The 26434-nt window shown below is 39.9% G+C and overlaps 1 protein-coding gene across 1 annotated transcript in view; it reads left to right on the top strand.

The window, feature by feature from the left end:
* Positions 1 to 26434, top strand: part of TRIO (trio Rho guanine nucleotide exchange factor) — a 248319-nt gene that overhangs the window by 98949 nt on the left and 122936 nt on the right. Inside the window, exons 10-12 of the mRNA XM_059485968.1 lie at positions 7055 to 7177; positions 13208 to 13399; positions 26068 to 26237. Of these exons, the coding sequence (XP_059341951.1) occupies positions 7055 to 7177; positions 13208 to 13399; positions 26068 to 26237 (485 nt within the window). The remainder of the gene's footprint in view (positions 1 to 7054; positions 7178 to 13207; positions 13400 to 26067; positions 26238 to 26434) is intronic.

Below are 26434 nucleotides of genomic sequence, written 5' to 3'. Positions count from 1 at the left end.
GGATAAGAATTACAGTTGAAAGTTAGTTCCACTTCATGTTGTTCTGATTTAAAATTAATTTATTTACTTTAAGTCATATATGATGAAAAAGATTTTTAATATAGGCAGCTGTTCTGAGTTTGTGCTGGAAGCTGACATTCACATTCTAGGTTAAATTCTGGACTTGAAGTGTCAAAAAGGCTTCTTGTTGTAACATGCAAAAAATTAATAGTGTTATTCTGTAAAATTTTGGTTTTAAATCCTCAGTGATACTTAATTGACTTAATAGTGTTTCTTTAAAACCTGAGAGTAGTTATTCTAAAAATTACAAAAATTATCATTTAAAACAATTTAAATAATTATAATTATAAAAATTACAGATGAGATTACTTTTTGATAATAACACTGTTCTTGAATTAATTGTTATTACCTGTTATTTTTTTATTATTATGACAATATCTGTAAAAGTTAGTAGTTACATACAGGCATTAGTATCTCTGACACACGTTTGTGTTTGAAAGTAAAACAACATAAAATTCCTTGCTTGATGGATTTTTAATAAGCATAAAATGTTAGCTTTGAACTTCAATTAACAGAGACATGAGTAATTTTCCTTTAAGAGCTCATCTTCATAAAAAAATAAAGATGGCCAGTATTTGCTGATCATGGTCTTTCATTTCAGTGTAATAATATCCACAAATTACAACTTCTGAATGGAGATTTTTAGATAGATAGCCATAGTTCTGGTTAAAGTAATCTTTTTTCATCATAATTAGTTGCACTTTTAGCTAAATTTCTTGTACTTTTCTGTTTCAAGAAGATACTGGGGGTGAGCAGTTGGGAGTGAAATAACTGATTTTCATCATTTACAGTAGCTGAAAAAGGTAATTTAGGCAGATGATGGGGAGACTGAGCAATCCTGATAACTGAACTTTCTTTGACGTCTGGTGACTATCTCTTCATATAATTAAAGAAAATAACTTAAATACTTAGCAGTAAATTTTACAAAATCTTCAAAACTTTATTACTTTTTTTTTAATCTAAAAAGAAGCATACATTGGAAGACAGACTGTTATCCAGATTGTCAACTCTGAGATATGACAAAGGATGTAGAAAGGCATGAAAAGTGTTAGCTGACAAAAAAAGTGAAAGAAAGCAGAGGGAATGTTATGAATGGTCAGCAAGGGCACAGAGAACAGAAGATTCCATTCATTATGCCATTGTCTAAATCCTTGAGGCTCTCCATGAAGATTACAACATAAGTAGTGGCTAGTAAGGAGTGTCCAGTGCTGGTACTTGCATGAGTAGTCAGTGAAGGGCCAACTCAAGAATATGCTGTGATTCTGTGATGAGCCCACAAATTAATCACATCTTAAATTGAAAAGGCTTCATAAGGAATCTTCAGAAACTGAAATTAACACAGTAGTTTGATTGTCAGAGAAAAATGTAGGTCCTCTCAGCAGTCTGGTGCTAAAAAGTATGGATTGGATGGTAAAACTTCCTCCTCTAGTTTGAATTGAGTTCAAGTAGGACCTACTTAGGCAATCTAGGCCAAGGGGTCTCCTGAGGTAATTTGCCAGGTGCATAATTCAAGTTTCAGGCCTGTAGGCCAGGCTTTAGGCAATTTATTTCCTGGGGGAAGGTGTTCATTAAATGCTGCGAGTCTTACTGTACTGCTCCTACTATTTACTTTTAGTATCTTGGGAGTCCTAAAATGCTTGTAGGAAATTTTCATTTTCTGCTCCATCCTAAATCATGGCTGTTGGTGTGGAGGAGTTAGTCTCAGACTGCTTTGTTCTTTGAAGATGGCAAATAACCCATCATTAGACTCAAGTCATTGTGCAGTCACCACCAGGTTCTTCAGCAAGACGCTGGATTTTCCTTCTCTGTATTGGACTCATCAGCCTTTGGAACTGTTGCATTTAAGATGAAGTAGTTGCAGATTTGAAAAAATCAAAGTGGACAGCTTTACATATTTTTATAACTTCCAGTATCAGGAATGTGCTATCCAAATCATGGATGTGGATTGTGAGTACACCAGAAGTTTTCAGTGTGAACCAGTTGACTCGAGAATGTTGATCCGCATTGACTTATTATTCAGCACATGCTTTACCTACTGGTTGGTGAAATTTCTTTCATCCTGTTTATGCCTGTGGTTTCTTTGTATGCTTTGCAAGACAGACATTGAATTAAGGTAGAAAGAGATCCTCTTGACAGTTTAAAGCTGCAGCCTTGTGCCTAATGCACATCTTTATCAACCACATGAAATTTCAAGCTAGATGTGTACAGAGATGCAGCCCTTGCTTGCTGTCTTCCTAAGCCCTTCCCTTAGTATGCAGTAATTACCACTGCCAGAGATTGAGCTGTCCTTTGGTTTATCTCTGTAATGACTGTTAATTGCTGAAATGCTGCATGTGCAAGTATAGCTCTTTATGTTGCTTTAACTTAACTTTACAGATATTGAGTATTTTTGGCACTGCATTATGAATCACAGTGTGAATTTTGGTTGCTGTTCCCTTTCATAATACAACTTTTCATACTGGCATTTCAGTGCAGGTCAATCTGTAGGACAATGACCATTCAACATCCATACCAGACAGATTACTCTAATAGCCACAGCAGATGTCTTAGAGATTGTAGCTCCCTCAGCTTTGAAAATTTACCTGCGGGGAAAAAAGTGATCTCAAATAAAAACATTATTTTTTCTTGCAAAAAAAGGCAAAACAACTTTATCAGATCATCCTAATTTATCTAAGCAATGTTATTTTTTCATTTGAATACTCATTAACACCATTCAATGCATGACGTTACTCTGGTTTGAGGTATTATTTTAATTTATATCCGAGACAGTTCTGGAATGGTTTATGTAGAGCTCCAAAGCAACTTTCTTTCTAAAATACTTGAGTTTTTGTTAGCTCATTCTCTCTTTGTTCAAATGTTAAACAAACTCAAGATTGATTGAGAAGATAACATAAAAACATCTTTTAACTATTGTCAGTAAAGTTAAATGTGGTGGTTTTTTTTTCATTTGAGAATAAGCTAAGTGTGGCCCTCTTCCACTGTTTATAGTTAGTTTGCACATAATGGCAAGCAACCAAGAGCATTGTAAGTGAATCTATAACTGTCCTTAGGCATGAGTCTGATTTCCTCCTCCCTCTGCTGGATTAATGAAGTAACTCAGTTCATGGAAGTGTTAAGTGAGTGACAGAGTGGAGTTGGAGGAGGGAATTGGCCATGTTGAGCTGGTACTTCACTTTATGTTACTTCCACCTTAGAAAGCTCATTGGGTTTTTTCTTCTGTCTTGCACGTTCTTGTACACTGGAAAGCTGTTTCTAGTGGAGCTTTCCAAATCAACAGAAACATTGTGGTGGTATCTTGAGTACACCAAGAGTCATCTGCTAATCTACTACTGAGCAAGTAGTAAGGAAAGCGGTGCATGAAATAAGGAAAACAGTAGATAAGTGAATAACAGAAAATCTGACATTTGAAATGTGAAAACATATAACAGTCTTAAACTGAATGGAATTCTAAGTTTGACTTTAGGTAGCAGAAGCATGCTGGGAGATCTAGTTCCCAGTTAGTTTGTATATTAGCGTCTAAAAAATTGGGGTTTTATTTTAATTAAAAAAAAAAAGTCTGGCCACTGGCACTCAGCCCTTCTTCATGCTAGTAAAAGTATGATTTTATGTTTAAGAGTTAATAAGCTTACAAGTAGATAATACTCAGCCTTTCACCTAAGGAACAGAGCTGAATTATTCTGATATGAAGCAATAAAGCAGACTTGGAACAGCAATATGGTCTGCTTTTCTAGGCCATGAAAGGTCAAAATTGTGCATAAAGATGATGCTTTTGGTAGAGTGATACTTGCTGACACTTGTATGATCGGAGTTTTGGTGCCTGAAAAACTCTCCTGATAGCTTGCAAGCCAGAAATTAGTAAAACATGATGGTAGGAAGTGTTTTGAGGATTTTGTTTTTTTCTTTTGGGGGGGGGGGGAGGTGGGACAGGGATTACTTATTTTTGTTGTTATTGTTTGGGGGGGTTGTTTTGATTTGGTTTGTCTTGGGGTATTTTCCCCCCAAAAATACATTTATTTGATCATAGTGAGTGTCTTCTCTGTCCCTTCTGGATAAATGCGCTGCTTCCTGCTTGATCTGCCTGCCTCAAGACAGGTTACAGTCACTGATTTCAGCCTTGAGTAATGAAGGGCGGGCCATGAATGCTTGCTACTTGCTAGCAACAACATGATTTCACTGTGTGATTCCCGTGTGGCTTTTGAAGGCGGTTCCAGTGTAAAATGGGACTTTTTTTGAGAGAGTATTTCTGCATTTTAACTGTCCGAAGATCAGAAATGCAGATATTTCCATCTTCCCCTTCTGAATGCTATGTCAGCAGCAAGTAAGTGGAGATCAGAATAGTGAATGTATGCAAAGTAGGTAAAGGGGTGGGGGGTGAGGAGTGGATAATAATGTGGGAAAGACTGGTGCAAAGAAGCACCATGAATCTGCAAAAGATCAGGTTTACTTCTACAAGCAGCATATATCACATATTTTGCAGCCATGAGCAATGATTTTTTTTTAAATGAAGCTGTTTTTCCATAGTAGTTTCTTCTGTCATATATTCTTTTGGGAGTTAGAAATGTAAGCATTTTTCTAGATCCTGGGCATAAGGATGGTTTTGCTGAGACTGCAGTAGAACTTAATTGCATCATTAAAGCAACTTGCTGCAGTGGAGGTTGATACTATGCACCCTTTGACTGAAAAGTGTTGAGCCTCTTAGTCTTCTATGGATTACTTAAGTACCAGACTGAATTCCATTTGCTTTCAGTATTGGTAGAAGAGTCCTTAGTGTCTCAGTGTGATGATTTCTGTAACTCTTACACATTTGCTTCCCCTTCCTGGGAGAAGTAAGTTGCTAAAAGGCTGATATCAGTGCCAGTAATGGTATTGTACTTTGATTGAAGTGGTATGCAAAGCACTTACTGATGAGAAGAGCCTAACTTGACTCTGCCTCTACATGCTGTAAAATTCCCAAGAGTGCTTCCTCAGTTTTTTTAAGAATCAAGGTGTGAAGACTGAACACTAATGAGATGTGTATTCATACTGATTTCACTTCGAGGCAGTAATGTTTTTCTAGTTGAGTGGTTTATGTCATGATCTGTGTACTGAATTTCTATGACAATTTCTTCCCTTGAGAAGTTATTCAGCATTATTCGAAGCAAAAATCATTCTCCCTGGGCTGCTTTCTGCATTTCATCCCATGCTTTCTGGGACTGATTTTACTGTTGATTTCATTTGTTAGCTTGTAACTGTTAGTAGTCTCCAGAGTCCAGTCTAATTATTTCATCCAAACATATCTCTTTTCAGCTCTTTTTATAACGGGACAAGTAGTCTCCTGAAACTAGTCAAAAGTATTGGTAATAATAACTGAGGCTGTGTTTAGCTCCTCGCTCTCCTTTTTCTGATCAATATTTTACCTTGAAAGAAGAAAATGAAAACTTGTGTTGACCTAAAACACAATAATATTCTTTTGGCAATACTTACTGGGAAAACAAGTATTGCAGAAGTTAAGTATGGAGATTTAATGAAGTGTTGGTGATTTGAAGTGGCTGTATTTTGGGGTATTAGGGAATTGTTTGTTGTTTTGAAGATGTCCAGTAGGAGAGAGCTTGCAAACGGAAAAATACTTGCATGGTCAAGATAAATGAGAAAACCATGTTTTCATTCTTTTTCTAAAGAAAGCATGGATGTTTTTCATGGGAATGGTGTGTGGGATTATGTGTGTATTGAATGTGATCGAGAGTGGTGTTGCAGGAATGGCTCTCAAATCTGTGTGGAAGGAAAAAAAAGTCTCTCTTTAGTTAAACTCAGTTACACTTTCAGTAAAAGAAAACTGGGGAGAAACGTCACCCAACTTTAGAAATCAGAGTAAAGAACACTAGTAGGTAAGAGACACAGTACAGGCTTTTGCAAGTTATTTTCAAAACCAACTAAAATATTAATGTTTTAAAGAAACAAGAACGCTGAAGGTAAATGCTAAGGTATTCTGCATTGTGTAAGTGCTGTGTAGATATGGTAAGTGTAAGTGCTGTGTAGATATGGTTAGCTGACTTCAGATAATTGCTTATGTGCTGTTGTTTTTAATTCTAAATGTCGTTCTTGAACCTTTTGAGTATCTTCCAAAAAATTAAATACCATGTGCATACTGAACTAATGGATTAAGTTATGGCTAGGAAGTAGTAGTTTGAAGAGAGGTTAGGTGTTTTTGTTCATTCACTCATCAGAAATTTGGTATGTGTGCTGGAATCTTTTGTGTTAACTGACAGAAGCTAATTACATGTACAGTTTTTACTGTTTATAAAACTGTCAGCCCAGTCATTCTACCCAGTGGTAGAAGCATAAAGGTCTTTAAGATGTCTTTTGTTCACCACTTTTTCAGCGATAAAATTTACAATAAACAATTATGTCTGATATTTTGAGGTGATAGATGCTTCTTAAGAACTGGAGCATATTCCTTCATATGCTCTGAATACAGACATTTATCTCATAATGATTTCAGCTAATTTTTCTTGTGTTAATTGAAGTTAGTTACTACTGAATCTTACTTCTTGACTTAATGATACGTAGAAGGTGAAGTGAGTTCTCATCTAAAGTAGAACTTCACTGTGTTATTCACCAGCAATATGCGAGCTTCATTAATGTTAACCTTGCAGAAAAATGTCAGCTGAAGGTGTAAACAGATTAGAGAGACCCTCACAAGGGGTCTTGCCACTTGGATCAGATTACTGTCAAATTGATGAATGCGGAGAAATGGGGTTGTCTTTTGTAGGCTTCAAAGTACAGATATAATCTTGAATCATACTGTTTTGCTAGTTTGAGCTAATTACTGCCTTGAGAAAAGTTAAATGAGATGTAATTAATGTTCTTCAGTGGCAACATTGTGTTTTAATCCAGCAGTTCAGTTCTTTTTAAGCAGTGCCTTTACAGCTTCTCAAATGCTTGAATAATTGTCTTTTTGTTGTAACATTTAATACAGCAACTCAGGATTTCTGTGTGTCTCTCTTCTGTACCACAGGTGTTGGATTGGATTGAAAACCATGGAGAAGCTTTTCTTAGCAAACACACTGGAGTGGGAAAATCCCTGCATCGGGCCAGAGCTTTGCAGAAACGCCATGAAGACTTCGAGGAGGTTGCACAGGTAAAAGCAATCACATGAAGGACTGTACACTTGTCATGGAAATAAATGAAAAATTCCTGCTTTTGCACTTAAGGGCTGTGCAGAGGGAGCCCCACTACAAAACATTCCATTCCAGGAAGGGACTGTTTTGTTTCTGTTGCAAGTTTTTATTGCATTTCTTCTTTATGCTCTAGCTTCGTGATGAAAAAGACAAACTTCCATTAGTCCTAGAGGGTGTGAGCCTTAAAGTAAAATAGAACTGCTCTGGCATCATCATTATTATTATTCTTAGTGGTAGTAGTAGTATAATTATTATTTCAAAAGCATTCTTTCAAATATTGATATACAGAAGAATGAAAGTTCTCCTTTTAAAAGTAGCTTAGTTCCATGGGATTCTAGGATTTTAACTTTCATGCAGCCTGTACGAGAGGATGGAGATGATTTGAAAGTCTTGCTTTCTGACTTTAAACTTGGGGAGCTCCCACATTCTCACTGCAGTCTCATGGAGAGGCAGGGGGACTCCAAAGAAACCAGGTGAGCCAGCAAACTGGCCAACCCGGCTTAAGTTTTTTTTCTTTAACTACAATTGAGTTTGTAAATGTCCTCCTTTTCTGAATAACCTTTAGTTTAGCCTTAAGTTATGATACAACTTCAGAACACAATTTATGTGAAAAAAAAATCAAAACAAATAGAGATTCAAAGGAATGCAGGGAAGTTAACAAGGAGCTGGTGTAGCTGTTAGCCTCCAAAAGGGGGGATGTGAGGTGAAGAACAACCTTGTGATGGAAGCTGAAGGCTAGAATCCTCCCCATTAGGAACATGCGCTGTCTGTCCAGGCTTAATGATTGGTAAGAGAAAACATTATTTCCAAGATTAATGAAGAAAAATCTCCGAAGGTGAGGTTGATATAGGGGTGCTTCAGTCAAACAGAAGACAACATTATTAGATAATTGTGGCATTGTGTGCAGCAGCTTGGCAGTGTCACCTGTTATGGGGAATGCATCACAAGTGTTGTTTACAGTTTGCCTGTCTAGTGGAAGATTAAACTCTTGATAAAATTTTATTGTAAGTACAATCTTGGAGCACTCCAGTGGCTGAGGACTTGAAATAGCATCAGAAAACTTCCTCAATATTGATTTCCTGTAAAATTTTCAAAAAGAATAGGTTTTGTTACTTTTGTATATATACATGTTGGATTTTCTATATGCATGTCTATTACTTAATTTTTAGTAAAAAGTAACGTTTTCCATGTGGAAATACTTATTTTTCTGGGTCAGACAAGCAGGAGTCTATTTCTGTAAGATACTTAACAAAGCCTGAATGATCTCATACTTAATACTGTATTATTTGGGAAAATAAGAAGAAAATGTTTGAGTAGCCAAAAGTGAATGAAGTGCATAGAAATGTTACTTGGATGTTAAAAAAAGCATCTTGTTAATTTGCATTAGACTTTAAAGCAGAAAATTTTAAAGCAAATGTTTACTAAAAACTTCCCCAAACTGAATGTTACTGGAGTTTGAAATTATCTCTTCAGGGAATGGGTGTAAGTTCTATTTATGGAGATACTGAAAACTTAGATTGGTCAAAGAACTTAAATATACTACAGGGGACTATCTTCCACTGATAGAAGGATGGACAAAATGATCTAATAAGTATTTTTTTCATCTCTAACTCTTGAATCTGTAGTGAGTTACTGCCAAGAGAGGCACACCCTCTGAGTTGTTCCTCTTACTTGCTGTAAAACTGAATATAAGCAGCCCAAAAGGCATTCCTGTTGTTGCTGTTACAAGGAAGATTATGTTCAAGTATAAAGCAGCACTCTGCACTCCTTGTTAAAGCATCAGTAACTTTTGGCTGACTTATTTTCTTCCTACATTTCTGGTTGGTCCAGGTCTTTGTTGTGTTTTTTATTTTGGGCTTTTTTGTTATTGTTGCTCTTTCTGTTGTGATTTTGGTTTTGTTTGTTTTTAATAGCACTCTGGGCATTATTAGGGGTTTTCATTCAGTTCCAGCCAGAAGCTGAGAGTAATGTTAAATGAAGTGTCACTGGCATGGCAATGTTCTGGCAACTCCAGGGAGCCAGCAGTTATGTTGACATGTTTCTGGTCAAAGGCTAACTCCTGATTTTGAGGGGAGTGAAAATTATTTTTTCTTTTTTCTTCCTTTCTGCTTTTTCCCACATACTTTTTTTAATGTGAATGAGGTGCCATTTCCTCAACAGTGTTCAAAGAGATGTTAAAATAAGCTGTGTGTCAAATAAAATAGACGTTCCAGTCAATGGACTGTAGTCTCACAAATTATTCACTTCTAAATTCATGTGAAATGAAGGTTTGTTTCTCTTTATTTAACACTTTTTATTACCACTACAAAAGCTAGGTAGTCAAAACTCAGCTAATAATCCTCCTTAAATTCCGATTCCAAATTAATTCTACACATACATACTTTGACTTGCACCCACTATTGTAAAATCGTGTTTTTCTTTTCGTGTGAAGCCTGTCCAGTTCAACTTCTACTTACCCATCTTTTTCTTTCTTTTTTGACTCTCTCTCCATGTTCACCTTTGTGTCCTTAAGACCATTCAGTTAAAGTGTCAAGTGTCCAAATTTTGACATAATTGAGTCACTTATTGGCATGAATTTTCAGCTTACAAGCACTGGATACAGGTCAATATTGCAGTTGTAGTTCTCCGTACATTTTTGTCTGAAATTCTAAATCAGCTTTTTTTGTTTCAAATGTCATCTCTGTCCACTTTTTGACAGTAGTCTATGCTCAAAAACCACAAAAGGTGTATGGCAACAATTAATTAGTGGGTTTTCCACAGGTAAGTCTTCTTGGTGCAAGAGATGCACAGGAAAGCTCATTGCAGACCTTGTCTGAATACACCATTCATTTCCCTACCAACACCTGTTTCCATCTCCTTTAAGGTTGTAAAAATGGGTTATGAATTTGGACTGGTTCTGAACTTTACCCATAAATGGTTGCAATACATCAAATTAAAGGTCCATGTCTTTAACTTGCTTGTGGCTATCACCAGATGCATAAAGAAAAGGGACTTGTATGCTTAAAAAGTTACCTTTACCCTCCCAGCCTGTTTGATGTTGGAACTGAAGGATGCATCTGAACCAGTCACTGATGGACTTTTCTTTCCTTAATTGGGCTACTTTTTCAACCCCTTTATGATCTTGGAATGTATTCCACACCCTGTGGCAATGAGTTATGCAATTTAATTGCTCCTTAGATGAAAAGTACTTTGCTTTTTCATTTTAAGTGTATTGTCTGATGCTTAAATGTGATAGTGTCCACTGTACTTAATGAGTCATCTGTCTTATTTTCTGTACCTTTAATGATTTGTACACCTCTGCTGGTCTCCAGCCATCCATGTGTCCCTCTTCCCTTTCCAGAGCACAGTAAACTCCAGGTTGTTTGAAGTGCAGTCCATATCTCCAATTATTTCTGTGTTTATTGTCAGTAGTAGCCATTTCTGCAGTAGTGTCTGAAATTTAATCTTTGGGTTTTCTTTGATGTGGCACTTCATATGCTTTCTAAAAATATGGTGTTTGTTCTTTGTGAATAATATTGAGAAAACATTTAACAGAAAGATGGGAAAAATTATGGAATTTGTAGCTGGGGAAGGTGGTAAATTCCATTATAGAGAATTTTTCATAATTTTGGAGAACAATGCCTATTTAAAGATTTGCACAGAAGGATGGGGACTACAGGTCATCTTGAAGTTCTTACAGGGCTCCTTCTCCCCTGGGATCTGAGGAGAGTGTGCTAGTGAGGAGATCCTGAGGAAGTTTGTCACCCTGAAGGCTCCTTTCCTTTCCTTTCCTTCAATTTAGGAAATTGGCATAAGCACCATTAAGGAAGAACTCTTGCTCTCTATGCCTAACTTTCAACGTGAGGCTGCCCCTTGGGACAAGTATTTTCAAAATTTTTGCATGACTGCTTTTTTCCCTCTGAGCATTGTTTAGAAGTGAGCAGAGAGCTGGGAGAGGCAGTAGGTAGTACTGAGCACCTAGGTGATGTGATTTCTATCCAAAGAGCAGTTTATATTATACTCCAGCTCTACTTGGAAGTGAAATTTGAGCAACAAGGCATGTGCCCGCTGCTAGGTTTGAGAATTGCAGCCCCTTTTGAAGCAGAATCCAGGCTGTGATCTTTTTTAAATACAGGCAGCTCACCATCCCCTTTACAGAAAGAGAAGTCAGATGTGCCTGGGCCTGTGTAATGCGGAAGATACTCCTGGAATTCGTAAACAATGCTTCACATGTGAGATAAAGTTTTCATTAAAATGGGAAACTTCTGTTTCAGCCATCTGCAGCTGGGTGTGGTGCTCTGGGCTGGTGAAGTAGTTGTTGTTTGAGGAGCGCCTTGAGGCTCTGTGCCTTGCCCCCTGGACACATGTGAGCTGCAGCCGTGGAAGGCAGAGCACCAGGCACAGCTCAGTGTGTTCAGGGCCAGCCTGGCCTGAGACAGTGCTCTGGGGCTTGGAGCAGTCTGCTCCCCACTGAATAGCATAAGCTCGTGTTTGTCTCTGCAGGCATTCCCAGGGAAACCAGGAAGGAGTTCTCCCTCTCTCCATGCAACTAAAAAGCTGAGAGTTAAGGAAGGGCTGAGGGTTACATAGTCCAAGTCAAGTAACAGCGTGGATTCAAGTCCTTGCATAAATAGGTCATAATAAATTTAGGGGGAGCTCTCCCCAAATATATGAAAGCTTCACTGAGTCATGTAATCTGTCCTGGGCTTGTCTGATAATTTACCTTGATACCCTGGGGGAGAGCTCTTATTTCCTGCCCTTTAGTTCAGTTTTAGGGCTGGACTTGGATTTAATTTTTGTGGATATTATAATGTTAATTAGAGGTGTGATACTATATTTATGGCAAAGAAAAGCACATTTGCATAGGCTTAATTTATCTTAGCAAGGATTGTTTTTACCTGATGTAATTGAGGTTGGGAGAACATGGAAGGGCGGAAAGGAGAAGGAAAAGGTGTAGTTCATATTGTCAAGAATGCTTTCTTCTTTTTTTAGTCTGTAGTGCAAACCTATCAGAAGACCTAATGGTGTGACATGAGCAAAGCTTCTTTAGTCTAGACTTGGCTTCAGTTTTTTTTTTCAGTGGTTAACATCCTTTTAACCTTCCTTGATGAGAGTTTTGAGAACCATTCTAAACCATGAAAACCCAAGTTAGGTTCAAAAAGAGCACCCAAAGTATAACAAAAGTTTGGACTCAATCCTGTTCCAAATTAACAAGAAAGATACTGAGGCAGGTTGCAAATGCAGAGCTTTAAGAGTTGTTAGACACCTGTCTCTTCTCTGCACCATGGGACTCCTAGCACATCAGAGTTGTTGTTTTCTGTTGTTTTCTGCTTGGTCTCAAGTCTCTTATAGGCCTTCTGATCTGCATTTGTTAATCCTAGGATGTATGGGGACACTCTTCCACTAGGACACTTGCCCATAGCTCATTTCTAAATCTTCCTATGCTGCTGCTTTTTCACAAATGATGATACACACTTGATGCATGAATTTTGGATGCCTGACTTCTTTAAGGATGGAGAGGAATGTTCTCTTTCTGTGCTTGGTCGCTGTCCACCTTCCTGCTGGGTGTGTGGGCTTGATGTTAAGTGTCAGCAGTTAGAATTTCTTCAGTTCTAGTAGTGCACATTTGAAAAGCCTTCTGTCCTTGACTGTAGTGATTTTTCCAGTATTGAAGGAGGCCAGTTGGCATGTAGTGGATTAAGCATTTAGGCTGATCTTTATTTCTAGATGTGTATACAAAATACTAATTCTAAGTTTTGTGTTGAGGAGACATTTGAATAGACATAAATAAGGAGCTAAGGAATTTATTCACAGTTAAGTGTGGAAAATTATATAGAAATGTAACAAAATCTTTAGTAAGATTATATTGTGCTGCCTTTAAGAAAAGAAGAAAGACAAGTACATTCCCAGGGCCTTTTTGTAATTTTGTTTTTATTAGTGGAATGGCTTTAAAAGGCACTGACTGACTTTTCTTTCATTTAATCCTGTGAAACCAACTTATTTCTCCCCAGAACACATATACGAATGCAGATAAGCTCCTAGAAGCAGCGGAGCAGCTTGCTCAGACTGGGGAGTGTGACCCAGAGGAAATTTATCAAGCTGCCCATCAGCTCGAAGACCGGATACAGGATTTCGTCAGGCGTGTGGAGCAGCGCAAGATCCTGCTGGACATGTCTGTGTCCTTTCACACTCACGTTAAAGAGGTAAAACTTCCACTAATTGTGATGATAACTTCAAGTCCTAAACCCAGTATTATCCAGTGTTGCTTTCATTGTTAGAACCTTGCCATAGGACACCATGAAAACCTGTGTTGTATGATGAGTTTTGGTTTGTAACTCACTGTGGATTGTGGGCTGGGGTAGCATGTGGTTCTGCTTAAGGATTTTTAAAATTTGATTTTGAGTTTTTACTTTCAGACGCAGCTTTTACCTCCTTTGTTGCACAAGTACACAAGTTCACTTGTTCAGTCACAGCGGAGGGAGAAGGGTCGTATCAGGGAACTGGTACAGCTAAAAGTCAGCATTGTGGAGGGAGATACTGTGCTCTTTTAATTTTTTTACCCAACCAGCTCTCCTGCTGGACTTACCAGACCCATGGTTGGACAGACATGGTTGAGGAGACCAAAATGTGTGGTAGAAGTACAAGGCTACTGAAGGCAACCTTGTTGCCCCAAAAGACTTTGTTTGTTTCTGTGTTTTGCACATCACACTTTTATCTGGTGTATTGAGAGTTCTTTGCAACCTAAAGATCTTGATAATGACAAGCTCATTAGGGCATGATAATGACAATGGTTTGCCTCATGTTTGCGATTTTTAGTCTTCTTCCAAGGTCACCAGGAAAAAGAAGATTCTGCCTCACTAATTTTCAGTAAGATTAGCTTTTTTTGCTCGAATTCAAAACACAGAATGTGAATTTACAAGCTCTTGGGAGAAGGTGGAACAGGCTTCAGCAAGAATAAGGACTTCAGCAAGGTGTTTTGGTTTTTGACAATCTTAGGTTACTTGGTTTCTGTTTTGAGCTCATGTTAAATCTCCTCACTGTTCAAACTCAGTGAAAATATGAAAAGCTTCTGGATCACAGCATGTTCCTGTGTGCCTTCCTTCCTCACACTGTACACTGTGAAATGGTCTGTTCAGTGGCAAAGTATAGTTTTCAAAGTAGCTTCTTCAGCAAAACCTCCTAGAGGATAAGAGTGGGAGTTTTTTGTAAGTGAAACATCTGCTTTGCACTTGAAACAAAAGCACAAGGCAGTTGGTCTCTGAAGGAGGTCAGGACTGAATTACTTTTTAGCTTTAGACATGAGTACATAGCTCCCCCATCAGTTTTCTGCTAAATGGTTCCTTGCCAATGCTCTCACAGGACACTGCTTGTTCTAACAAAATATAAATGCTGTTTCTTAAACTGTTCTTAGGGGGCAGCTTTTTTGTTTCACTTTCTCAAGCAAATAGTACTGGTCCTTATCTGTTATAAAGCACAGGAGCAGTCAGCTGCTGAAATGTGTTCTTTTTTTTTCATATATATCTCTTCATTACCTGTTTCTCTTAGCATGAAAAACAACAGCTGGAATAGTATTAAAATAAAATACAGTTGGTTGTAGTGGTGAAAGACCAAGAATGTAAAAGGATTTGCTTTCAAAAATGAAAAAAATCCTGAAAGGCAGACTGATATGTGAGTCACTGTTGAATAATTCTGGAAGGCTGATCCAGATGTGCTGGCACATTGCCACTGCTCCCCTAGATAATAATGTTTTATTGAAAAGAAAAAAAATAGATATTCTGTATTTTGATTTATTTCTTTGGGAAAAAAGCAATTATTTTGAGTCTGTAAGTACACACAGCTGTTACTATGGAAGCCTCTTTGCAGTCCAGACTTTGGGGGAAAAGTACTATAGTGGTTGATGTTGATTTTTTTTTCTGGCTTTGTGGTATGAATGACCTTTCTACCTAGCAATGCAAAGAAAAATTTTAATACTACCTATTTTTGATGGATGTATTTTTATATGTTTGCAGTCTACTTAAAAATACAGATGAGGGAGTGAGGCAGGGGGTTCATATTTGGTAGACTAGCTCTTGGTTCAGGTGCTAAGAAACAGCAAGCTCAAAGCTCTCCTGTGCTTTCTGTATTCTGATCTATTTTCAAGAGCATGTTGTTTGTTATCAAACATGCGTATGGGATGCTGAGAAGGCATCACAAAGCAGATGGAAGATAAAAATGCCCTAACCTGAAAGCCATCCATGCTTATTGGCAGGAGAATTGTGTTCCTCATCCTGCAGGATGTGGGAAGTCGCTGAATAAATTAGTGCATACCTGTTAGCAGCATAACCTTTCTGCTGTATTGTGAAGGAATTAATGTGCACTTGTAGATAGTGAAGAGTGGAGTTCTAGTAGTAGGATAATAGGTTAGTTCTTGAACCAGAAGGAGGTGCTTTAGTGGTTAAATAAAAAAAAAAACAAACTTAAAAAGAGCACCAAAAAGCCCAACCACCAACCAGTCAACCCCTACAACACAAAAAAACCCAAAGGAAAACACCACTAATGCGTTTTGCCCTTGAAATACTCAGGGTAAATTCTGTGTCTAGTATCTTTTTTTCATATTTTTTCTGGTAAAAACATAGACATTAAGAGTTAAATTCCTGTTTGTGTGTAACAGTTTGGAGGGAGCTGCAGAGCTTAGAAAAGCTGTTTGTCTGAGTTGTTGGCTGTTTGAGACTTTGAAATCTGGCTCCATATCCTTCCAGTCCCTCGATTTCTTTGAAGTAGGATGCTTCAGTATGTTTTATTCTTTTCCCCAGAAATACTTCTCATTCAATGAATGCTTTTCATTTGGATGAGAGTATTCCATTACCACTTCTCCCCTGTAGATTTAAATAACCTTTATACCTGATGCAGAATTTGCCTGCAATTTTTCTTTGCTTCTCTAGGAAGCAGCAGCCCTTCAGTGACTGCCCAATACTCCCACTCTGTTCATGCTGAGTAAATCAGCACAGTTTCTGCTTTCAACAGTGTGCTTGCCACAAAAAGCTCTTCCTGAAAGTAATAGACTTTTGCTGTCCGTATGCACAGAGCAGCTCTGTGCTATGTGTGCAGCAGCCTGTTGTGATGCACATGGAAAATACTGTCTATCTTTAGCCTTACCAGAAGTTTTGTAGTGTGGTAGTTACAAGCTGGTAGAGCTCCCTGTGGCTTGCAAATATCAGAAACCCAATATATAGGTTCTCAGACTCTTCACAGACTAACTTCAACAGACAACATTTTTCACTGGGGAGAAAAAGGAGCTATTCAGAAATGACAGAAGTACAGTGTTATGTAGTGGTATCACTCATTTTGCTTAGTGGTGATCTAAGAAAATCAGTTGCTTGCTGTTTGTAAATTGTGGTCACATGCTGCTATGTTATTACTAGTTTTAAAGTTGTAAGGTTGTGAATATTGATCTTTGGCTCCCATGCATACAGTGAGAAATTTCAATCTATAAGCTAGACTCTTCAGGGAAGTGATGTACTGAAGTTAAGCTGTGCACCAACATGCTTTAAAAGTGGGGATCATAAATATCCCTGTCAGGATCTTTGCATTGGAAGTACTATGTCTTGACAGATTCCTGGCCTGAGGATGGGTAAGATGCAACTGAACATCTGAAACAGACCATTGCAAGACAGTGGAACCCTTACGGCTTTTGTGCCTTTGGGCATTTTATAAGATGGCAAGGGATGAGGTGAGAAAAAAATTGCAGAGGTAAAAGATAACACTTAAAGATAGCGGTAACAAAACAAATATGCAGTTATCATAAAAGGTTGTGTGCAGAACACAGGAGCAGGAGTCTCAATAATCTCTGCTGTGAAGTGTGGCACAGACTAGAGATGAACAGCATTTTGGTGTGAGTTCAAATTCTTCCATACACAGATGTACACATGTGCACACACTCTCTCTCCAAAATGGCTCCCTCAGCATCTGTGAGTGGGAAGACTGAAATCCTGTCCAAGCCAGGTGTTTGTTGTGGTGCCAAAGTAGAGCAACAGATATTTTCCTAGCTTGAGTCAAGTGTGGGAATGCAGATCAGGCTGACTGTATGTGGAAGAGAATGATCTCTTAAGAGCCTGTTGGTTTTTTGCATATAGCCTTTTGTGTGTATTCTGACAAGTTGATTATAAAATAGCTCAGAGCGCTTTTTATGTAAACACAGTGTGCTTAATGGTGTTGCTAGAAGACACGAGTCTACTTTTTCATTCTTACTCAAACTAAATTTTGCTCCAGAATAGACTGAGGTTGAAACAAGGAGAAGGGAAGTGGAATTGGCTAGGTTTTCAGATACAAAGCCATCATTACCAAAGTAATGAAACAGTGGTCTATGCAAGCTTTGGAAGGAAGGTGGCATCCTTTTGTGGGTGCCAGTGCAAGGGAGGGCAGAGGGGGTCTGGCTCTGTGCTGCCCCTTCATTCACATCTACCTATGAGGCATGTGCCTTTGATTCAAAAAAGCTTGTTGATAGTAGTCTGACTTTGTCTCACAACTCACTGCTGGAAATACTCTTTGCTCTGCATTGCCCAGTATGGGAGGGTGTCCATAGCGCAGCCTTGCATTAATTTTGTCTTGAGGCAGACTCTGAGATGACAGCCCTGTTCCTTTGGTTGCATGCCCCTCCTGGGTATTTGATCTTTCTATGCTGGTGGTCTACAGGTTAAATGTCACCAAAAAGGCTGCTTTCTCCTCTGCAGGCTGTTTCCAGCAGCAGAGCATCTCTTGGATGCCCCCATCCAAGAGGCTTTATCTGTTTGGCTCATGCATCTCTAATGCTTTTATTGTGTCATTATAGCACAGCAGTGATCAATGTAACAGGTCTGGTAAAAGATATGAAGTGCATTCTGGTCAGTATTTTGATATGCTGCTCATCTTGTGAGAGTTGTGGAGGACACTTTTAAATCAGAAATGAGAAACACTCTCAGTGGCTGCACACTCAAATGTGTAGTGGCTTACTGCTGGTAGTGTCGCAGACATTTCTCCACAGAAATCCTTTTCTTTCATATTTCTGTGTCTTCGGGAGCCAGAGGCCCCCGAAGAGAAGGTAAACAATTATTATCAGCTGCTGTGGAATGCAATAGGATTCACCTTGATTGGCTCATTTTCTATGTTTATAATTAAGGGCCAATCATCAGTGCAAGCCAGGGGACTGAGTCCCTGGACACAACTTTATTGTGGATTCTTTTCTATCTCTTCTCAGCTTAGCTAGCTGCTCTGCAAACCTCTCTCTATATTCCTTTTAGTATAACTATAATGTATTATATCATATATTAATAAATTCAGCCTTCTGATCAAGATACAAGATTCACCATCTCTCTCTCACCAACTGCGACCCACACAGGTCGCGGTAATATCTGGTGACCCCTCGTGTAAGAGCAAAAATTAATCTGATAAGACCAGAGGAGCAAAATTGCTGCACTGGGTAAAAATCCTGTATCTGTGGCATTTGAGGGTTGCTTTGAAGTGACCTCAGAAAGTGGATTCAAGCCAGGAGCTGAAGAACCGAAGATCCTGATTTGGACAGAGTTCACAGCCAAGGCTGACCACAAAGAGAATCTTTCTTCTGGAAAACGATCAGGAAAGATGATGGAAAAGAGCAGCAGACCTGTGGAGCTGGCCAGAGCAAGCTGGACTCTTTCAAAAGGTACTGTTCACTTTTCTATCCCTGATGAACCAGCCCTTCATAGCTTGTGGCTGTTTGTATGGCAGACCCATGCCTTGCCAGAAGAGATTCAATTCTCCCCTTCAGAGGAGAAAATAATAGCCCTCTGGAAACATTGGTGCAGGGAAGACGGTTTCTTTTTGTCAAAAACAGATATCTATGAATTCTTTCGATGGGCAAAGCTTTTTGGGTTCTTTGCTGATGTCTTATATGCTTTAGATGCTTTTGTCTGGGAGTGCATGGACTCGATTATCCAGTGCGTCTACCTGGAGGGACGCGTGTTGCCTTCCATCTACCCAGCATTTATAAAGCTTTTCCCAGTCCTGAAGCGCAGAGCAGCTTGTTTTCAGTGGATCTCTAATTGTTATGGCCAAGCTCCGTTTCCACCACCTTTGGCAGAAGACGCGGTGGGGGAGGACGTTTTTCTTCCCAGCCCCCCCTGCTTCACGGCGGGGGGGGGCGAAACTTCGCGGCGTGAAGAAGTTTTTTTTACTCTTGCTCCGGAGCATGGTCAGATGGAGTTTTCTCCTTCCCCCCCTTCTCTCTCTCCGGAGGGATGGGAGCGGCCGCTCAAGCCAGCGCCGGCCTCTCAGACTCCGCCTTCAGAAACGGGGGCGGCACCGGTCTCCGAGGTTTCCTCCACGGCCCTGCTAGAGCCGTCACTCCAGGAGATCCCGTCTCCGCCTCTCCAGGAGGTCCCGCCCGCGGTGGCACCGGCCTCCCTGCCCCCGCCAGAGCCTGTGTCGGAGAAGGCCGAAGAGACAGCACTTCCGTCGATTGACCTGTTGCTAAGCAACGGTGACGCTCCGCTGTCTCTCCCAGCTCCGCTGCTGCCGGTTTGCACTGCGACGGCGACTGCGACTGCGCCTCCGCAGAGGACCCCAGAGTCAGCAGCAGAAAACGGAGTTGAACCTGCGGGACCCTCGAAGCAGCCCGCGGCTGATCCCACGCTCAGCGCGGTTCCCCCCCCCGGTTCCGGCTCCCTCCCCGGTTCCGGTTCCGTCCCCGCTGCTTCCACCGGACGTCCCAGCAGCCGCCCTGGAGGCTGGTCTCTCCTTCAGTGGAGCAGGGGCTGCCCGCCAGCTCACTGTTGTGGCAGTCCGGCTGCCGGCTTTCAAGCTCGGCGGTTTGGGGTGTGGTTTTTCGGGGATTGTCCCATGGAGGCCGCCGCCTCTCTTGTGCCCTAGCGGCGAGGGGGAGGGGGCTCCCGAAAGTTTTGCCTTTGGTCCCCAGCCCAGTGGGGGTGGTGCCGTGATGGTGTGGGAAACAAACATTCCCAGATCCGAGATGAAGATTCTCGGGGCAGCTTCTATTTCCCTGCTGCTGGCATGCCTCAGTGGTTTAGGGGAAAGGAAGCGTCTCACTGCCCGTGCTGCCATTGTGCTGGCAGAAAGGTTCAGGCCCGCAGGAATGCAGAGCCTTCCTTATGGGTTTGGCCTGGGATGCTGGGCTCAGGAAATTCCTGGGCCGGGCCCACTGCGAGGCCTCTTGATGTTTTTGGGGATTCTGGTTTGTCCTACCGGTCCGGGTCCCCCTGTGTGAGCCAGTTTTGGGGTTCCTGGTCCAGTATGGGCCAGGGCCCCCAGGGCCTTTCCTTCTCTGGCATTGCTCTGCTCGGCGGCTGCTCTTTTGCTTTTCGATCAAAAAAAAAAAAAAAAAAAAAAAAAAAAAAAAAAAAAATTAAAAATTAAATAAAAAAGATTGAAAATAGGCGGGCAGCAGCTCTGAAGTGCTGAAGCACTGAAGGGCCAGAAAAGGACATTCTAAAAATTGTTCAAATTGTTTCAAATTGTTTCAAATTGTGTTATGCTGTTTCAGGACCAAAAAGGACTCTCAGATGTCCAAAAGAAACAACTTCAGCTGATGGACTGTTCCTGAAACTCAGCTGCATGGACTTGAATTCTCTTTGCATTGTTTCTTGCAATTTTCTTATACTGTAGGATTGTTTTAGTGAATTATTAGTATTCTATATTTTATAGGTGAAGGAATTTCCTGTTCATTCCACATCAGCATTTTTCTTTTATTTTTATACAATTTAGAAAGGTGAGATGTCGCAGACATTTCTCCACAGAAATCCTTTTCTTTCATATTTCTGTGTCTTCGGGAGCCAGAGGCCCCCGAAGAGAAGGTAAACAATTATTATCAGCTGCTGTGGAATGCAATAGGATTCACCTTGATTGGCTCATTTTCTATGTTTATAATTAAGGGCCAATCATCAGTGCAAGCCAGGGGACTGAGTCCCTGGACACTACTTTGTTGTGGATTCTTTTCTATCTCTTCTCAGCTTAGCTAGCTGCTCTGCAAACCTCTCTCTATATTCTTTTTAGTATAATTATAATGTATTATATCATATATTAATAAATTCAGCCTTCTGATCAAGATACAAGATTCACCGTCTCTCTCTCACCAACTGCGACCCACACAGGTCGCGGTAATACTGGTAGGACTGGAATTCAGTTTGCCAGCACAGCTTTTCTTCTCTTGAGTTTTTTAGTACTGGTAGCTTCTTTGCTTGGAAAAAGGATGAAATGTAAGTCTCAGAGTTACTGAAATAGCATAGAATGCTTGACAAAAGTGAGGCAGAAGTAGGCCTTTATGCTCTATTAAGCTATGTATAGACTTTTTTCTCTTATTCAGTTAAGAAATAGGGCAAATGTTAACAGGGTAGTAGTAGTTGATGTGATTTTATGAACATGTGGGAAACTTGGTTTTGCTGCAAGGATGAATTTATTCAGAATCAGAAATTAATTCCTTTATAACCATAGGATAGATAGGGGTATTTGAAGCTTTTAAAGATAGAATTATCTAATGAAAAAAAAAATGCAGGCATTTAACATCTTAAATGCCACTGAAAGGCCCTGGAAGACAAACCCCTGTGGTATTTAACATCTTAAGGTTTTTGTTTTTAAAAAGACACATTTTTTGTGCATATCCTCAAAACCAAAGCTTTCAGGCAGGCATACACACACTAGCCCCTTCCTATGCCCAGACATACTTGTTAGGGAGCACCACTGCAACATTTGGCCCTATACAAATAATAGGTCCTTCAACAGCTGTTTCTGTGGTAATGCACATACTGCAACACGCTGCTGGAGGATGGGGGCAGAAAGAGGAATTTGCAGTTTTTACATGCAGAAACCATGTGCCTTTCTTTGCCTGAGCCTGCTGAAAAGGCAGACTGCATATCCAAAAACCAGTATTATAAAAATGAAAAAATAACTCATGAAAGAGTGTGATGGATATTTTACCCTAATAACTAGCACTGTGCTCTTGGGTGAAGTATTTACTCAAAAACAATTGTTCTCTGTTTATATTCAGCAAAATACAGTAGGGTCTTATTTAATTGCAGTCTTTCAGGAGATTGCAGAGATGGGACTTAAATGGATAGAGGCCCATGATGGAAACACTGAAACTTCCAGGATGTTGCAGACAATTGAAATAATACCATCTCAGTGACTAATGGCATGCTCCCAAGAACTTAGGGAAGAGGTACTACAGGATGGAGGCTCACTCAAGCAGATGTTTCTTAGTCTGTGCTATATTTAGATCAAGAAAAGAAATCTGCTGAGTGAAACATTTGCCTGTCAGGGATTCAGAATTTTATTTCCCTCTCTAATTTTAATTCTGATAAGACACAAAGAGCAGATGAAAAGAGTAGAACCTCCTTCTGTGACTGGATTGAGTTTTGTATGCAGTTTTTCTCTCTGTATGTTAGAGCTGTCTTGCCGCTGGATAAAGTTCTTACTGAGATCAGAGGATTTGATGGTTTGTTTAGGGAACTTCATGCTACTTCTCTTACAAAGAATAGAAAAAACATGACTGGAAGTTGCTCAAAAGTTCACACTGAGAGAAAGTTAATAGTTTTTTAAAGATGAGTTTGTGGTTTTTTCCCCACTGGATTTTTGTTGCCAAGCTCTCTTTTATGGAATAACGTGTTACTGCAGAAAGTCATTGCCCTGTAAAATCTGTAATTCTGCACTGCTGAACATGTATGGGTAAGCTCTAGTCTCTTTTCACCCCCTGCTGTAAACTGTTTGCTTTCTTTTTGCTTTGCTGTGCAACCTTGTGCAGTCTTCAACCTTAATTTTGTATCTAAAAACAAGGTAATTAATGTAATTTCCCGGGTTCATTCTGGTTTGAAAGCTGCAGAGAAGCCAGCTGGCTACTGCCACCCATTAAGAATTAAGCTTCTCTCAGTACACTGCATGAATTTCTATTCAGCTTTAGTAACCTGACAGTTTTATTCATCTGTGGTGGCTTTATCATAACTTTTGTTTATAAACACATAGATTATTTTGAGGGGAAGATTTTTGTCAGAAACTTACTTGGTGCATAAATGAAAAACGTTTATTTGGCAGTGTATTAGAGTAACTTCTGCTGTGGAAGTGTCGCAGAGCTGTTTAGTCACTTCATGGCTTAACTTGTTCCACTTTCAACAGTGTATGAATCACAGCTAGGCAAGTAATGCATACTAATTACTCTCCTTGTCTTTCTGCACTTTTCATAAAATGTTTTTGCTTCCCAAGCAGTGCACAATTCAGCTCATGGGCTAGGCAAACACAGCGTATTTTTGAGCCCTTTGGTACCGTGGAGGCCAGATACACGTGTATCGTGATGCCATGCTGACCAGGCACTAAGCCAGTCACGTCACACTTGGTTGTGCTGGTGCCCATGTCCTTCTGCTCGAGTCAGGTGGTGTTGCCTTGAGCTGGCTGTGCAGAGGGAAAGGTCTGCATGTCCTCTGTTGGCTTGGTCTCCAGCATCCAGGGTGAGCTCTGAGGGAGTTATTCACATGCACAGTACCTCGCCAGTCCAGCACTTGTAGGTTTTGTTGCTTCTGCCAGATCTCCATCCAGTTATAGAAGTGGCTGAACTGTATGTGAAGAAAAAGCAATGAAGGGGTGAGGTGTGTTCCTTGTAGAGGTCTGACGCAGCTCAGCTGCAGAAGGCATGTTGTTAAAAATTGAAGTCGCTCTCAGACCTGTCTTGAGCTGCAGTACGGATACTTCTAAGGGACCCAGGGGCAAACTTGATACAGTCTGAGAAACTCAAAATTATTTAATCCCAGTTTCTCTGTAGTAAATATATGTGTAAATTTGGCCTTTTGTAGGCAGCCCAGTAAGGATGGAGTGTATGTAAGCATGTAAAGCCAGCAATGTCTTCCAGCCAGCACCAAGCACATCGCAGATAACAACAGTGTTGCTCTCAAACGTCTGTATCTGTGCAGTTGCAAGCTGTACTGTACATACAGCTCATTTGGAAGGTCTCTGACTCAATTCCCTATGTTTATGTCTCAGGCATAAACTTCACAATCTAAGAGAGGAATAAATGCGTGTCCTCTGGGCACTGAGTGAAATTTTCAGGCTGTATTTTTCGGCTTCTTGCTCTTAAGTTTCATTCATTTCCCAGTTAAAGTTGCATTCCAAAGTGCACATTTGGAAAAAAAAAAATTTGGATGCTGCATTGGGTTATGCTGGAATGAATGTTGACGAGTGCTTCTGACCCACTTGTAAAGTTCTATTGATTTATGATCCTTTTAATAAGAAAGACTGCTGTGCTGTGGTGTTTACAACTGTGGAGTTGCATTCAGGTTTGTGACAAGCATTATCTTTGAAGCATATGAGTAGTCAGAATAACAGTGTGTATGAACACACAGAGCTGGTTTGGGGAGGAGGGGTTAGTAGATTCATAGAAAAGAGTCTGGTTAAATCTCATTAGTTCATCCTAGTTGTGAAAACTTAGCCTATAGCTTGGTTTACTCAAAACCTACAAGAGGCATATAAAGCTATGAGGTGCCAAACCTGGCATTTGATTTTAAAACAAAGTTTCAAAGGAGCTAATTAATCAAGACCTGGAATCGTTCACTGAGTTTTCTATTTTAATGTATTAGTTAGGAAACCTTTATGATCAAAACATACATAAACAGCAGCATGAAGTGGCTATTTCTCTAGAAAATGTTTAGCAAAGAAATAAAGAAAGCATTCAAGTTTCTCTCTTTTGAGTTTAAGCCAGTTTTGATTGCTTAGTTATGTATTTTAACAATGTTAACCTTTTAATTAGGTTCAAATGTCTCTAAAATTTTCAAAGGCAGAGATTAAAATGTTGTCAAAAGATAACACTTAATACCTTAATACTTTTGATCAGATCAGAGTTATTCTTTTGGGATAAAAAACAAACTCTTTTTCTTGGAATAGCAGCATTTGGGATGGGTTGGTAAAATAGACAGGAGGGACTGGGTTTGAATGCTTCCTGTAGGAGCAGCTGTTCCAGTCTGATGATGTTGCTGCTCATGGGAGTGTTGCAGGACACAGCCGTGCTCCTGCTGCTTTCTTTCAGTTCCACAATAGATGGCTAAAGGTTTGCTGATGAGTGACTTTCACAAAGAGCCTGGGATGCAACAGTTTCCATCATGGTATTGTGGAAAAGAACACTGTAGGGTTCTTCACGTGACCAGCAGTGATACCTGTCCAGCAAGTACCTAGGGATTTTTGTGTAAGCTGTGGTGCATGGGCATTTTTGAGCAGGAATATGTGCACATATGGGAAGCAGGGAGAAAGAATGTAAAATTAACTGGTAGAATTGCTTATGATGATTTTTGTTGTAATACTGTGAAACTGAATCTGGGAGGGCAAACACCATCATGATGGAACAATAACTTCTCACATCTGATTTGTGTCTGTATTTTGTTTTCTCAAATGCCCTTTCTTTTTCCTTTATTTGAAGGCCACTGAAAAGTGTTATGTTGTCTGTGTGCAGTGTCAGCCTGGCAGTGCAAATTTGATGGTGGCTACAATACATCTCCCTTCCTTCCTTCCTTCCTTCCTCCCTTCTCTCGGAGAGTGTTACCATAGCATTTCTCTCCCAGGGACTCTCGCGCAGAGCTGCAGATGGGATTCTCACTATGAACTCTGTGCTGCTCAGTCGGATACGCTCAGTTCTGTAGAAGCAAAATGGGGAAGAAAGGGTGACATAGCAACACGGATAAAGCTTTCCTGGTATTTCCAAGAAGCGAAAACCTTTTTTGAAACAAAAGCTTGTCTTCATTAATATGAGGATGGGATTTTTCGATGAAGAAAAACAAATCCTCTTTCTTCCTGCCACCTCAGTCTGTTTTCTCTTGTCCACGGAGATGGATTCAGAATAGTTGACTGCCTGATCCTTGGGCTTACGTTTCTTGCCTTTTTCCCTTTCCTTTAGCTGTGGACGTGGCTTGAAGAGCTGCAGAAAGAACTGCTTGATGATGTCTATGCTGAGTCTGTGGAGGCTGTCCAAGACCTGATTAAACGTTTTGGTCAACAGCAACAGACCACTCTGCAGGTTACAGTCAATGTCATAAAAGAAGGTGAAGATCTCATCCAGCAACTAAGGTAAAACATATTTTTATTTAAATCTCTCCTGGTATTTATCTGATGTTCTGTGAGGTTCTTTCTATTTTGAGGGTAGAGATGATGAGTAGAAGATATGACCTGTAAATAAAACTTGTAAATATTAGGACTACAGGGATCTCTCATGCTGTACTGAAGGTCTCTAAACCTCTGTTTACAGGAAGCTCAGCTTATAAACA

This window comes from Ammospiza nelsoni, chromosome 1, assembly GCF_027579445.1.
Source record: "Ammospiza nelsoni isolate bAmmNel1 chromosome 1, bAmmNel1.pri, whole genome shotgun sequence".
NCBI lineage: Eukaryota > Metazoa > Chordata > Aves > Passeriformes > Passerellidae > Ammospiza > Ammospiza nelsoni.
This window is presented reverse-complemented; position numbering and strand designations above follow the sequence as displayed.